The sequence below is a fragment of the Asparagus officinalis genome, chromosome 7, assembly GCF_001876935.1.
Source record: "Asparagus officinalis chromosome 7, Aspof.V1, whole genome shotgun sequence".
Classification (NCBI taxonomy): domain Eukaryota; kingdom Viridiplantae; phylum Streptophyta; class Magnoliopsida; order Asparagales; family Asparagaceae; genus Asparagus; species Asparagus officinalis.
The window spans coordinates 149226142-149242112 of record NC_033800.1 but is presented as its reverse complement, the minus strand read 5'-3'; the positions used below and the strand labels follow the sequence as shown (position 1 = coordinate 149242112).

Sequence of the window (15971 nt, the reverse complement as noted above, 5' to 3'; positions counted from 1 at the left end):
CCCCATATCGAACGATACCGAGTTCTCGAATCTAGGGTTTTGGAGGGGAGAAGAAGGGGAAGGAGCGGGGGTGGAGGAGCTTTTGGCTATTGAAGCGAGGGAAGCATGCTGAGCGTGCTTAGGGTTCATTTGCCGTCCGAGATCCCCATCGTTGGCTGCGAGATCACGCCGTATGTGCTCTTGAAGCGGCCGGATAATTCGATCTCGAATGAGGACGTCCCTGAATCAACCCCGATCGGGGGCTATTGCATGAGATATAAGTGGTGAGTGCTTCCTGATCACAATTCCTTCGTTTAGATACTGCAAAGATTCGTTTTTTTTATTTGTCGTTTGTCTCTTGTCATTTAAAGATCTGAAGTCAAGATCTACACCTCTAGTAGAATCACTTCTTTACTGAATACTTCTATAATTATTTTTTTATTCTATTGCATGTGGGTTAATGGCATTTTTGAAGCTTAATTACAAATGGTTGCTGCTATGCAAATCATTTTAATGCATCTAGAAATCAAATAAAACAATGAAGTATGCCATTCAAAACCCAAATCTAATTAAACAGTAAAATACGTCATGAAAGTCCTAACTCCTAATCAAGTTGGGGTAAAACAATCTTAATGATCTATAAAACCCGCAAAAACACTAGCTAATCCGTACAGATCCTTTTTCATTCCAGAGAATAACAAGAAAAAAGGAGAGGGGGGCATCAAATTTAATTTGGGGCATGATTTTGCCCTAATACATGACCCAGAGACATTTAAGAATAGGGTCACTGTAGCCTTTAATTTGGGTTGTATTTAACCTGGAAACTTAAGTTTAAAAAATTCTACACAAATCAACTGACTCTTATACGCTGATCTATCGACCACTATATCCGATATATCCCGATATGTGGCCTATATTTCCCCTCAAACAATATTTGGTTTGTAATTACAAATATTCCTGCAGCTACTCCACTAATTTGATATGTCGACTGACATGTCCAACATGTCGGCCACTTCTTGTTACACTGAGGGTTAGTAACCACCCTTGTCTGTTATGGCTTAATACTGTATACTAGGTAAATATATATTGGCAAATTATTGCAAAGTTGTTATCGATTGCAGCGGAAGGGGTTTTTGTTGGGGATATGAAGATATTTTGACACTTGTCAAAGGGAGACCTTTCCGGCAAATTGTCTTTAGATGTTCTTGGCTGCCACATAGCTATCTGCAAATTTCAAGTTATTTGTAGCAATTAAGTGATTTGAGTTTTGCAATTTAACTGATATTTTGCAGTCTGGCATCGCCTGTGTACATGTATATTGGTATTGTTTATCTATCAATTATTGATTATTGACTTCTACAACGGGAAGGAAGTTTCACTTTGTGTCTTTCAATTTTGTATCAACTCTAAATGTGTTTTGGCAAATATCTTCACATTTTACTTATCTGTTTGCAGGTACCGTGTACACAATGACCGTAAAGTGGCTGTCTGCAGTGTGCATCCAACTGAACAAGCAACGTTGCAGTGTGTTGGTTGCGTGAAGATGAAAATACCAGTTGCCAAGAGTTTTCACTGCTCATCAAGGTGCTTCGCTGATGCGTGGCAGCATCATCGCGTTTTACATGAGAGAGCCCTTAGCACTTTAAATGAAAATGGAAATGAAGAAGAAGAGTTATATGGTCGCCTTAATAGTAGTGGATCTGGAATTGTCAATGCTGGGCTTTCTAGTTCAACAACAGGTGTAGGACAGAACCCAAGTTTGAACAATATTTCCACACCTTTATATCCTGCAACTATTACAGAGCGGAGTGGAGGTGAAACCTGGTCTGAAGTTGGGCGCTCTAGAACATATACCCCAACTGCTGAAGATATTGGTCATGTGCTCAAGTTTGAATGTGTACCTATAGATGCAGAAACAAAGATTCCTCTTGGAACACCAAGTACTTTTTTGACCTCACGTGTTATTCCAGCTCCGTCACCCACTCCACGCCGTATGATTCCTGTAAATGGACTTGATATTCATGGGCAGCTGAATCTTGATGGTCGAACTTCATTGTCTGGAACATTCACTGTGCTATCATATAACATTCTTTCTGATGCATATGCGACAAGTGAGTCATACAGCTATTGCCCATCTTGGGCCCTTTCTTGGACTTACCGGAGGCAAAATTTGTTGAGAGAAATTATCGGCTATCATGCTGATATCCTTTGTCTTCAGGAGGTATGTTGCTGTCCGCATCGTTGCTCTTTTGTAATAGAAAGAAGCAATATTTACACAGACAAACACCATATATCTATATAAATGTATTTTTTCAATACATTCACATGAACACATGCAGAACCAGACCCTAAGAGTTCCAAAATTTGTTCGATTGGTGATTTCAGATATTACGTAGTTCTTTTAAGTTCTTTTAAGTTACTCGAGAGTTCAAGTCTAAACAGCCATTGATTTAATAACTGCTCTGAAATTGATTCTTCCATTTATGCATGTAAAACCTCATCAAATGATCATGAAGTTTGTTCTCCTCCTTTATTAACTTCCTCACATTGTAAGATGTCTAAAATGCTTTCTTAAGTTTAGAGCAAGTAAAGAAATTTTCTTTTTTATGTACCTTTGTAGACTGTAGTAAAGTCATTTGGTAGTCAAACTTATAAAGTTCTCCCCGACAGATATCATTAGTAGCATATTAAACAAAAAATAAATTTGGTGTTCTTGTTGGAGAAGATTGAGCCTTTTGAAGGTTGAACTTTCCAGTTTCCATGACTGAAGTTACCACTGTTATCTTGCAGGTTCAAAGTAATCATTTCGATGAGTTTTTTGCTCCAGAACTTGACAAGCATGGATATCAGGGACTTTACAAGAAGAAAACATCCGAGGTCAGATTTCCGATTTTCTCTTTCTTCACAATGCTATTCAGGGACTTTTGTAGTTAGATGACGTTGAAGTCAATTATTGTGGATGTTCAGGTTTATAATGGAAATCCAAATGCAGTTGATGGTTGTGCGACATTTTTCCGCAGGGACAAATTTTCACATGTCAAAAAATATGAGGTAGATAACACTTCTGTCACCAATAATCTTTTTCGCATCGTAACAGCTTACTGATGTGTTTATTTCAGGTTGAGTTCAATAAGGCTGCCCAGTCTTTGACTGAGGCTGTAATTGCAGCTGGTCAGAAGAAAGTTGCTCTGAGTAGATTGATCAAGGTTTTTGTTTTGGTTGATTCTTTGTTTCATGAATGTTGTGTAGTTGGAGGCTTATTATAGTTCATAATCTCACTGATATAACTATTCTCTTATTGTATAGGATAATATTGCTCTTATTGTGGTCCTTGAAGCAAAATTCAATAACCAGGGGCAGGGTACTGATACTCCTGGAAAGAGACAGCTCCTCTGTGTGGTGAGTCCCCTTTCTGTCCTCCCCCTCATGCTGTCCTTAAGTAATCACAGCTGTAGTGTTTTAGGGTACAACTATAATTTCATATCCTTATGTATGTTCTTTTACTGACTTCTACAATCCTACATAACTCTAGGAGACAAAAAAGAACACACTGAAGCTGTGAAAATTGGGGTATTGTTACGCATAAACTACTATGGGTTCGAGTAACCATTGACTATTGTTAATCTGAATGAAGAAGATGTTGTCTGTTCTATTAGCTCTAAAAGTAACACATACATTTTTCTATCGTCGATCTAGAATGGAGAAATACGTATACGAAATGTCATGTGTTGTTTGTTTTTGTTTGCCAAAATGTCTATACACTAGTTTGACTGTTTCTGACATGCGCAAAGAGGCCTAACTCATTAAAAAAGGCTTTCTTTGAATTCTATCCTTAAAATCTTCATTGAGCAGTGTATTTTAGAATTAAAATCATTATTAAAAGTTTGTATGCCTTACTGTTCACACTTCACTCTTTGTTAGAATCTCTCTTGGTCATTTCACGACTAATAGTATTTTTTCCACTGCAGGCAAATACACATGTCAATGTTCATCAAGATCACAAGGATGTAAAGCTCTGGCAGGTCTATGTTTTTTAATTTCTGTTCTCGCTGTTCTTATATGATTTGATGTCCTTCTCATCATCTTCAATTACTTATTGTTACAGGTGCATACTCTTTTGAAAGGGCTGGAGAAAATAGCTGTTAGTGCAGATATACCCATGTTGGTGTGTGGAGATTTTAATTCTGTTCCAGGGAGGTATGTACCATGTTTCTGATGAACACAAGTTTCTTCATAGGCACATATAGATATGTTTGCTTGCAGACGTGCCATATCCACTAGGGACTACTAATAAGAGTATTTGCTGGAATGCAGTGCTTCTCATACGCTGCTTGCAATGGGTAAGGTTGATCCAATGCATCCGGACTTGACTGTGGACCCCCTTAATATTTTACGCCCTTCAACAAAGCTAAACCACCAGCTCCCACTGGTAAACATTCTCTTCGGTTGTTTGACATAAATCTTTTCATTTTTTTCAAGTTATAATATGCATTTATTTTGCAGGTCAGCGCATACTCATCCGTCGCAAGAATGGTTGGGTTAGAGCAGAGAAGAAAGTTGGATCCATCAACAAATGAACCTTTGTTCACAAATTGTACCAGGGATTTCATTGGGACACTGGATTACATATTTTACACAGGTAAACTATTTTTCGTATCCCTTACTGCGCCTTGATGGTCTTTTGTGATTTAGGTTTTTTGCGCTTATATTTAAATATTCTTTCATCATTTTGCATTTCAGCGGACTCGTTGACAGTGGAATCACTGTTGGAACTCTTGGATGAGGAAAGCTTGCGCAAAGATACAGCACTTCCCTCTCCAGAGTGGTCCTCTGATCATGTAGCACTTTTAGCTGAATTCCGATGCAAACCTAGGGTCAGACGTTGATATTAGAGGTAAGTGGATTCTGTTCTAAGTTGATGTTTTCACTCTTCGCTTTGCTAGGCTGTACAACACTATTAGGTTGCAGATGTGAACAATTCATGTTTGACCTTAGCTAAGCTGATTTTAATTCTAATTAGGTTCCCTTTGGATACCATGGTGTTTTACTTGTTTCCATGGTGTTTTTGCCAAAAACAAAACACCATGTATTTGGAAACCATGGTGTTTTTTGAGTTAAATCATCCTCAAACCAAAAACACCATTTATTTCAAAACACCTTTTAGGCGTTTTAAGTTTGGTGTTTTGGTTTTGAGTTTGAGAAGATGTTTATATAATATCTAACAAAATATATTAAATGTAATTAATATATAGTTATTATCAACATACTTATTATATTATACTATACTATATTATAGTTAATCTAATATATTAGTAATATTTATTAAATAATATAAATATATAATAATTAAAATATCTTATATAACAATATAATAACATATTAAATACTAGTACTTAATATGTTGTTAATGTATTATATAATAATAAATAATAATAAAATATAAATAAACTAATAAAAATAATAAAAAATTATTGATGATAAATAATAATATAATAATGATATATAATATACATACAATATTATAATCACTAACTATAATATATTATATAATATTAAAATATTTGTAATATATGAATTTATTAATAATATAATAGTAATAACATAATATTAACATTATCAATAATATTATATTATATTTAATAATTGTATAATATTATATTATTAATAAAATAATATAATTTTAAAAATATTATTAATATATAACAATAACAAATTGATATACCAAAATAATCAAATATATAATTATTTAAAAATAATATGTTATAATTATAATATAATAATAATTATAAAATAATGTAACTCATTAAAGTATAATATAAAAATATTAATATATTATACACTAAATAATTTAATATATTATAAAGGAAAATAATTTTTAACACTAAAATAATTTATTGCTAACAAATGTTAATGTAAAAAATAATATGTTCATAATATAATAATTTACAAAGGAAAATAATTTTTAACACTAAAATAATTTATTGCTAACAAATGTTAATGTAAAAATAATATGTTCATAATATAATGATATTGATATATATCTTAAACTATTAAAGTATTATTAATAAATTCTAACATATTAGAAACTATAATATATTATATAACATTAAAATATTTGTATTTTGTAATATATGAATTTATTAATAATATAGTAGTAATAACATAATATTAACATTATTTATAATATTGTATTATTTTAATAATAGTATAATATTATATTAATAATAAAATAATATTATTTAAAAAATATTATATAATATATGACAATAACAAATTGATATACTAAAATAATTAAATACATAATTACTTGAAAATAATATGTAATAATAATATAATAATAATTATAAAATAATATAACTCATTAAAGTACAATATAATATTATAACACATTATACAATATTATATTGTATATATTTAATACTTATAATACTATAATAATGTAAACTAAATATTATAACATTTTATTTATAATATATTTTATTATAGTTAATGTATAATATATTAATAATATATTTAATACTAATGTTGTAATGAGTCAAACTAATGTTGAAAAAAAACATTCAACATGGTGTTTTGAAAACACTTTTAAGAGAAAAACATTTTTAAGAGAAAAACACAACACCATAGTGTTTTTTTACAAAAACACAACAAGGAAAACACCATGGTAAATCAAATTCTTTGTATGACATTATGCATGTGAAACTATTCGTATGTATGGAATCACAATATTTGAGAGATAGTTTTCTTTAAAAGAAGCACTGTATTATTTCTAAATCAAGAAAATTGATGTTTGCATTTGGGTATGAGCTGAGATGTGAAGAATTCAAATGTGGTTTTGTTTGAATTTGGTGGTATTATTTTATGGAATGTACTAAATATGGGATTGGTCGAGCATAATATATCAACATTGAGGGGAAGAAGAGATCCGAAAGATAATCAGAAATTATGTGGGTCATTATGGAATTAGAGGGGGTTATTAATTATATATGTGTACGTGTTTGTATTTGCGTGTATAGGTATGAGTTGAAACTTCATTTAGCAAAATGAATCAGAGGTAGGAAGGAATCACGAGGCTCACCTTCAATGTCACAAGTAGAGTCAATCTCACAATTAATCTTATCTTTTGGTAGCTCATTTAGTAAGATGATTTGCCACCACATCTTTTCCATATGTGATACAAGGTAGCAGCTCATTTAGCAAGGCTAGCCTATAATAGAGAGGACAAGATGGTCTTTTATCACGTCCCTCTTGATCAGGGGAGGTGGTACGTAATAGAGAATGACATTGTTCAAAAACACGCTCTACCCTGCCGAGTATTCATACCTGGCATCAAAACATGTTTGGTAGTTGAAACTTGCTCGATTATCCAGTCAAACCGCATAATTTGAGCGATTAAGAGTATGTGCTTGCATAATGAAATTATGTGGGCGCATGATATACCCAACCTGATATGCACTTAGTCTAAAACTATGTTACTTGGGTACTTCTATCATGAATACGTATTCGTACCCGACACGTATGTGCACCCAAATTTCAGGGACGCTTCTTGGATGTATGCATACATTTACTCAAACACGTGCTCAACTATATGATATATGTTTTAATTTAAAACACTTGTCAAACACTTATTGAACTTATATCCTACACTTCACAATGGTCATCCATTTCTTGAAACTCGTTAGACATAGGTCAGGTTCATTTTAGTCCATACCTAAGTTCAAAATTATGATTTTAAGGGGTTGTTTGAGTGTCTTAGTTCCAATACGAGTAGCTTTCAATTTTTAATAATCAACATAATAAAAGAAATAAAAAACATAATAGGGATTTTAATTCTAATAAGACATGAATTGAAAAATAATAATCAATATATATGTAGCCGTGTCCCTGTACCCTATATTCTACAATTTTGCTGTCTCCTGTACCCGTATTTGCATCTGTCCCGATATCCGTACCCGTTTTCATGTGACTTAGGTCTAAAGTCTCCCGATCACCGCCTCAAAAGATCCCAAAAATCATACATAACTTCAAAAGCCTAAACTTAGTTGGCGCCCTCGTGCAACATCCTCTCCACCACCACTAGTTACCACTGATCTCTACCTCGAACTGCTGCTGAGTGTAGACGCCGACAGCTGCTGTCTTTTGCAACCATTTCCTTGACCAATCTTTACGAGGATGATGAGGAAAACTAGACCAGGAGTTTTATTAGTATTTTTAAAGTATTATGACTATGGAAGGGTTTTTAGTATATGAACTTTAACTAGTTTTACTTTTAAGTGTATAACGACTTTGATTTGAATTGCTTGGGATATTATGTGTTAGTCTTTTCCTTGGAGTGTTTTTATATTTTTTAATGAATTATTATATTATTGTATATGAGAAATAATATATGTATTAAAAATTTCAAAAATGCATACTTCTGCATATTCCGATTAATTACCACATAATCTAATTAATAGCTACCTGATATCGCTCTGTATGCATAATGAACCGTGATTTAGAACCTTGAAGGGTGGCCCTCTAGCCAACAATTAAACTAGTAAATGCTAGGTTATCACCCATTAGTGACATCATAACAGTATTGCAAGTGTTTTGAGTATTGATCCATTTAAGAAATATTGTGTATCCATCGGTATAAGTTAGCATATTGATAATACCAATTACAACGGCTTTCTTAGGGAGACTGTTTTCTGCAATGAAAATAATAGAGGATCGTCTACAAATTCAAATGGGAGATTAGTGGATAAATGCCAGTTTAACTTACATTGAGAAGGATGTATTTAGTGGTATTTTGAATGAGACTATGATGCAATTATTTCAAAACATGAAGATACGTAGGGATTAATTGTAATTGTACTTAGTTAAACATATATTTTATGTATAATTGAAGGTCTTTTGAATATGAGAGCAAAATTAGTAATATCGTCTTTTTATATATATTTTGACACCACTATTATGAATTGTTGGCTCTACTACTGCTCTTGACAGCTCATGGCCAATATCCTATTTGTGCAAGAAATAGTGATCAAGCTAGTAATTTCGGAACATGTGGATCTCATATATCTCTAGGTTATTTTTTTCCTAAATATGGGGCATAGGAGTTTTGTTGGATGGAAATATTCCATATATAATATGGCAGATATCACGAATATGTTGGGGATACTTATTTACACATTGGACTTTGATATGAAAGGCATATACATATCATAGATGCCCTAAATGAAATTTAAGCATACAGAAACGTAAAATCATGTAAATGAGATATATTTATGTGGCAAAGAGGCTGACATACGTCAATAAGGAGTGGAGAGAGAGGCAGAAGGGAGATCGAGAAAGAGGAGAGGCTTATTGGTGTTGACATGCTGTCGAGGTGAACAAGGTAGAAAGCAAGGAGTGAAAAGACTTCAGTCTCAAGAAAGGTGAGGTGAAGCATTCAGTTTAATTGAGCTATATTTATCCTATTTTGAGATCTGTAGTGAATAATCAAATATTCCTTTTAAAACAAAAGTTAACCCTGACCCTATATGACACTATTTCTCGTCAGGTATGTCAGAAATTGTCCCAAATGTCCTTTGATATATCAAAAATAATTGCGATATATCGCAAATAATTTCCAAAAAATTATAAACATGTAAAACCTTTCTAGTTGCTTCAAGTCATATAAAATGGCATTCCGGTCAATAAGTCAGACGTCTTGTACTAGTTTCTACTTCATTGTACTTGAGATTTAATAGGAAGCAAAATCATGTTCTTAAGCCTAAAATAGGTGTTGTGTACCTCTTGTGCGTTTTGTCCTTGTTTCAGAAATGCTTTTAGCCTCTTTCAGTTTTGGAGTTGTAATATAGTTTGAAGAATTGCATACATAGAATTAAAAGGAATTTGCATATGTGGCGTAGTATCCAGTTTTCATCTTGTAATTTTGCCAGTTTCAGGTCCAGCCTATATTCAACAATTAAAATGGCCATCGTAGCTCCTGGAAGCTATTATTATTTTGACAAAGCAAACATCGTTTCTAATAATGAATATCTGTATATGTAATAATGTGTTTGTTTTCTGTAACAAAATAATTTGCTTAAAAAATACTCTTGGTGAGTTGTTTACTAATGTTCCCTTTAATTATGTCGCCATTGAGATATAAATCAGTATGAAACTTCCCCCCCTTTTTCTGGGGTGGGGGTGTGGCAATCCCACTGTATATATTTGGTTACTACTGTACAATGGTTATACTAGTTTGTTCTGCTGAGTATAATCTTTTTTTTTGCTGCAAATTTCTTGTTACTTGTAACTTGTAAGAAATGACATTTCTCCATCAACAAGCTTTCATGATTTCATCTTCTCATTGGAATTACTATTACAGCTTACCCTGTTGTTTTTTCTTGCTCATGCATTTTACCCTGCCCCATATTATTACCCAGCAACAACGACATCACAATTTCTGGTTCAATTCCGAGAAGATGGCTTTTTGTGTTGCTATTTAAGATATTGTAACCTATATACTTTGTATTGATAACCAAATCTTCATGTACCATCACGGTTCTCAAGGATCTCAACATTTCTTTGTATTTTGGTATATCTTCCTAACAAATCCTTAATGCTTCTCTGTAGGTCCTCCAATACACTTTTGATTTTTGTAAGACAAAATTTGGTGGATGAAAGAAAATTCCATCTGGTAAGGATCAGAAAGGTGATAGATCATGTACCTTGTACATGCTCTTTGTTTATGTTAACCCTTGGGGGTCTATTGATCTATTTGTAACATGTCAATGTCTTATAGAAGAATTATGAAATAAGATGTTTCTGAACGTTTGCCTCTCATTTTTTCCCCTTTTTCCACCATTTCGTCTTTTCTCATAAAAACGTCAAATCGGGAAATGTTTCACAAGTACAATAACTGAGCTGCTGCTTCACTTGCGTTTAATGGCGGAGATACAAAAGACCATCATCTTGTGGATATCTGATAACCACCAAAAACTTCTATAGTATATTTTGCGGAAAAGTAGAGTAGAAGGGCAGAGAGATTTTGTTGTAGCTACAGTTTGTATAAAGTACCTGCAGGGTTACTGGCATGATGGTGCTATGATAATCTTGCAAAAAGGCTGGCTAGTTCTTGTAAATTACTAGCTTATTAGATTTTTTCATAATGAGAAGAATGTTTACATTGTGAGTCCCATGGATCTTGCTGGTTTAGTAGCTGGAGAACAGGTAGAAATCTTGTTTCTGTATCAAATTGGCCCCTTAAATAGAGCTGGAATAGATTAACCGTTAAATATCTCTGTTTCTGAAATGAAGTGACTATTTTATTTATTTGCCTGTGTGGACAAAAGCGTAGCCGCCCGCCTGAACACATCTTTAGGTACACGTGCCTGGGGGTGTGTGTTGGCATCCAACATTTTCCCCCTCTGTTCATTTTGTTGTATCCATGATGAGTAATGCGAACGTGCAAACATGTTTTATAGTGAAGTGTGAAACATTGTTAAAATATTGTGACAAATTTAATTATGACGACCATGTTTGTCGAGAGAGAAGTAGCAACAGATAAGAGCTTCAAATTCTACACTGCAACTCTTCGGCCTGTGAATCCTGCAGGATTTGTGATACGTGGGTGTCACTGTTCGAAACTCTTCGACGATTGCCTCTGTAAGTCATCGTTGTAGATGTTGCTTGTCCACTGTTTATACTTGCCTTCAACTTTTCCTCCTCCCTCGATATCTATTTATTTATGATGAGATAGAGGAAGCATCGCCTACGGATGCGTCTTTTTCTCATTATAAGATGGATCTTAGACTTCAATTGAGAGACAGAGAGTAGATCCGAAGGAAGAGTGCGGATTCTGGAAACCATAAAGTCAATTGGGTAGCTGTCTCTTGACTTGCAATTTGCGAAGGTCCATGTGATTCTTAACCCCACAACTCCTCCAAGATAAGTTCGGTGTAGCGGAAGCAGAACTGAGGGTGTGCCTCATTAAATTCCGACGCATTAACGTCATATTCATGTCTACTAACTGTATTCTACGTCCGTCCTTTCGATCCGGATACATTGTATGCTATGGCCTCCACTCCTGTAACGTGTCTGATCTATTGTCATCCATTGGCCTCGTCGAAACCTCGGGTGATTTTTTGTACCGAGTGTCGTCTGTAATGATATTATCCGTATCCTTCGAATTTTCCGTTTGTTCTACGATTTGGATGATGGGCGGCATCTATTCCTCTATAATAAGGGGAGGATCCAAGATTCACTATTTATGCTACATTAAATATTGCGGTGAATACTTAGTATTGTTACTGATGCACAAACATGAGGATCTGAGATTCACTATTCATGCTATAATAAAAATACTGCAGAACAGGATGAAGTCGTAACGCGTAAAACAGTACTGTAGTTCAGACGGCATACCGTAGCATCAAAAAGTTACCGTATTACTTATAAAAAACTGTATTTAAATACAGAATTACTGTAACGGAAATAAAAAAAATGGAGACAACGCTTTGCACGGGGTGCACACTAGTTTTCAGTAACGCTGCAATTGACTGCCTACCTAATCAAGAATGCGATATGCCTTATCGAGCTAGGTGTATGGTTGGCAAGTTGAATACGACATTACTCTCTGTGGCGTTGATGTATGCATCTCAACAACTTTTTGTTGGTGTATTAGCAATAAATAGCTCGTTTATTTTGTGCGGCATACCATCGGGACGGTTGAGCTCGGTCTTAAACAAAAGTGGTCTTAAACAAAGACTTAATTAAGGCTAATAAATAGAGAAGTCATGCTTTTATGTCAGTCTCCATCCCTCCCAAATTGGGATAAGAACGGACGTTGACGATGGGCTCGACCCATGGACTCGAACTTCGGACCTCTATCAAAGCTGCGTGTTGACGAGAGAGATGCTCGTTTGACGACCCCATGTATGATTTCTTCTCCAAATGCAATATATAACAAATTAATTTGATTCCTCAAAACACTTTATTTGGTGGTATTTTTGCACAACTTGAAGTTAACACAAAATTTAAATGGACCACCCTTTGCGAGTTAGTTACCAGCTGTTGATAACGACACAAGATGGCAAGCAAACCAAACCCAGTAAAAAAAAAAAACAAAAAAAAACAAAATAAATCTCTGGGCCAAAAATTTAGGGGGATGATCAATTGTCCAACTACAAATAGCTAATCCCATCCCAGCTGCCACCTTAATATTGTGGGGTCGGCTGTCCCCAACATACCCCACATCAATCCTAACCCCATCCATATCGCTAGGTATTGTCATCGGATTCGGATCCTCTTCATTACAAAAAAATAGCGGATGGACCACTGCATAATCACAGCCATTGATTATCTAGTTGATGGTTGTGATTTTTTCTCTTAGTGCAAATTAATTAGGAATGTGTGCAATACACGGGGGGTATGGTAAGTGTTAGATTTAGATTGTATCATAACCGCCTACTAAATAACCAACGATTGAGATTAAAAGTAGTGATCTTTCCGCTATATTTTTTTTGTAGTGGAGAGGATCCAAATCCCTCATCATCATGATTATTATTATTTTTGTTAGATCTACATCATAAAACTTGAGATCTAAAACCATATAGCCATGATTAATTCAAAGAGATTAACAAAAATCTAAAAGAGCGGAAGCTTATACCTGAATCCATTGCTTGATCTTGATTTTGGGTTTTGGATCTTCTAACCTTAGGGTTTTCTCTTTAGCCGAATTTCTCTCTTAGATGGGGGTGAAGAGAATTAGAGAATGTAGTAACCCTAGATTAGGGACCATAACCCCTTATTTATAGATGTTGTACTTTTGTAATTTAGCCCCTCAATAAATCACAATTACAACCTGGTATCTGCACATATAACCCCATGATTATATTTAAATACCCATTAACCCAACTTAATTGATCACTTTAGTGGGTTATCCTGAAAGATAGCAATACACATTGATTAATCATATGTGCCCACAAATAGATTTATTAGATTAAATCCAACAATCTCCCACTTGGGCACCATATGATTCCTTAAATTGTGTATAACCTTATGAGCTCAAAAATTGCTATCACTGAAAAGGTATTTCCGAACAATCTCGTCCATTGACTATATCAATATAGGATCAAAGCGGCCTTCGTCACATTAATCGTGACTCGACCCATCAATGGTCACATATACCAATACAATCAAATGACATAGATCAATCATGGATGTGCAGCATGAAAATTACATGCAATGTGATCAGTACATGTCTATTTTCAACTGGTCCTCCTTAGTGAGGTCAAAACCAAACATAATGTAACAGAGTGTCTTAACTGAAAACTTTATTCTGATCAGACAATACAAACAAACATAAAGCACCACAAATACAAACTCCCACTAAAACATAATATCCTCAAATAATACCACACCCATATGAGCAGTATGCTCATGAAAGACCTTAGGTGGCAATCCCTTAGTAAGAGGATCAGCTATCATGGAGTTTGTCCCAATGTGCTCTATGGATATCTGTCCACTCTGTACCCTTTCTTTCACAACCAGGAACTTAATGTCAATATGTTTTGACTTAGTTGAGCTCCTGTTGTTATTGGAATACATTACTGCAGATTTATTGTCACAATATAACCTTAGTGGTCTTTCAACATTTTCCAAAATGCGCAGTCCCGTGACAAAATTTCGCAGCCATATTCCCTGATTGGATGCCTCATAGCAAGCTACAAATTCTGCTGCCATAGTGGAGGAAGCTACTAGTGTTTGTTTGACACTTTTCCATGATATAGCTCCTCCTGCTAACATATAAATGTAGCCTGATGTAGACTTCCTGCTATCTTGGCATCCAGCAAAATCAGAGTCCGAATACCCAATGACCTCTAATTTCTCTGATTTTCTGTATGTGAGCATGTAATCTTTTGTTTTCTGAAGATACCTCATAACCCTTTTGACTGCTATCCAATGATCCATACCAGGGTTGCTTAAGTATCTGCCTAACATCCCAACAATGTACGCAATATCCGGACGCGTACATACCTGAGCATACATTAGACTTCCTACAGCCGAAGCATAAGGAATCTTCTGCATTTCCTGAATTTCAAGGTTACCTTTAGGGCACTGATTGAGACTAAACTTGTCTCCTTTAGCAACAGGGGTGTCACCTGGTCTGCAATCTTGCATGCCAAACCTTTTAAGTACCTTATCGATATAGCTCTTTTGTGATAATCCAAGAATACCCCGAGAGCGATCTCGATGTATCTGGATCCCTAATATAAAAGAGGCGTCCCCAAGATCTTTCATCTCAAAATTCTTTGATAGAAATCTCTTGGTTTCGTGCAACATGCCTATATCATTAGTGGCAAGCAAGATGTCATCCACATACAGAACCAGAAAAATATACTTACTCCCACTGAACTTGTGATATACACAGTCATCAACAATGTTCATCTCAAAACCGAACGAGATAACTATTTGTTGAAACTTATGATACCATTGACGAGGAGCTTGCTTGAGTCCATAGATGGATTTCCTTAATTTGCAAACCATATTCTTTGGGTCTCCTGACACAAAGTTTTCTGGTTGCACCATATAAATCATCTCATCAATGTCTCCATTGAGAAATGCAGTCTTAACATCCATCTGATGTAACTCAAGATCATAATGAGCAACAAGTGCCATGATTATTCTGAAAGAGTCTTTCGATGAAACCGGAGAGAAAGTCTCTGTATAATCAATGCCTTCCTTTTGAGTATAGCCTTTAGCCACAAGACGCGCCTTATACCTCTCCACATTACCGTTTGCATCCCGCTTGGTTTTAAAAATCCATTTACAACCAATTGGTTTTGCACCTTCTGGCAATGGGACAAGTTCCCAAACCTTATTGTCTTGCATAGACTTATACTCTTCATTCATGGCATCAATCCACTGTTGAGAGTTAGAACTTTTCATGGCCTGAGAGAAGTTGATTGGATCATCTTCTAACATTCCACTACTTTCCTCATGTTCTTGGAGAAATACAATATAAT

The 15971-nt window shown here is 34.7% G+C and overlaps 1 protein-coding gene across 3 annotated transcripts; it reads left to right on the top strand.

Moving 5' to 3' along the window:
• On the top strand, positions 7-11144 carry LOC109851011 (carbon catabolite repressor protein 4 homolog 1-like). 3 transcript variants are annotated; one of them, XM_020421113.1, is made up of 12 exons: positions 7-263; positions 1435-2200; positions 2770-2856; positions 2947-3030; positions 3099-3185; positions 3286-3378; positions 3948-4001; positions 4085-4176; positions 4294-4408; positions 4483-4618; positions 4720-4873; positions 10582-11144. In XM_020421113.1, exons 1-11 carry the CDS (start codon positions 106-108, stop codon positions 4863-4865), a joined length of 1818 nt encoding a protein of 605 aa, XP_020276702.1. In that variant the 5' UTR covers positions 7-105; the 3' UTR covers positions 4866-4873; positions 10582-11144. The 3 variants fall into 3 exon arrangements, with proteins under 3 accessions (XP_020276702.1, XP_020276704.1, XP_020276703.1); XM_020421115.1 differs by lacking the exon at positions 10582-11144 and adding an exon at positions 10392-10572; XM_020421114.1 differs by lacking the exon at positions 10582-11144 and adding an exon at positions 9903-10378.

What these genes read in the sequence shown, in the direction of transcription:
- LOC109851011 (XM_020421113.1), top strand. Translation starts at nt 106, where the DNA reads ATGCTGAGCGTGCTTAGGGTTCATTTGCCGTCCGAGATCCCCATCGTT. An exon ending in CACATGTCAAAAAATATGAG is followed by an intron (nt 3,031 to 3,098) that starts GTAGATAACACT and finishes TGTTTATTTCAG; the next exon opens with GTTGAGTTCAATAAGGCTGC. An exon ending in TAAACCACCAGCTCCCACTG is followed by an intron (nt 4,409 to 4,482) that starts GTAAACATTCTC and finishes TTTATTTTGCAG; the next exon opens with GTCAGCGCATACTCATCCGT.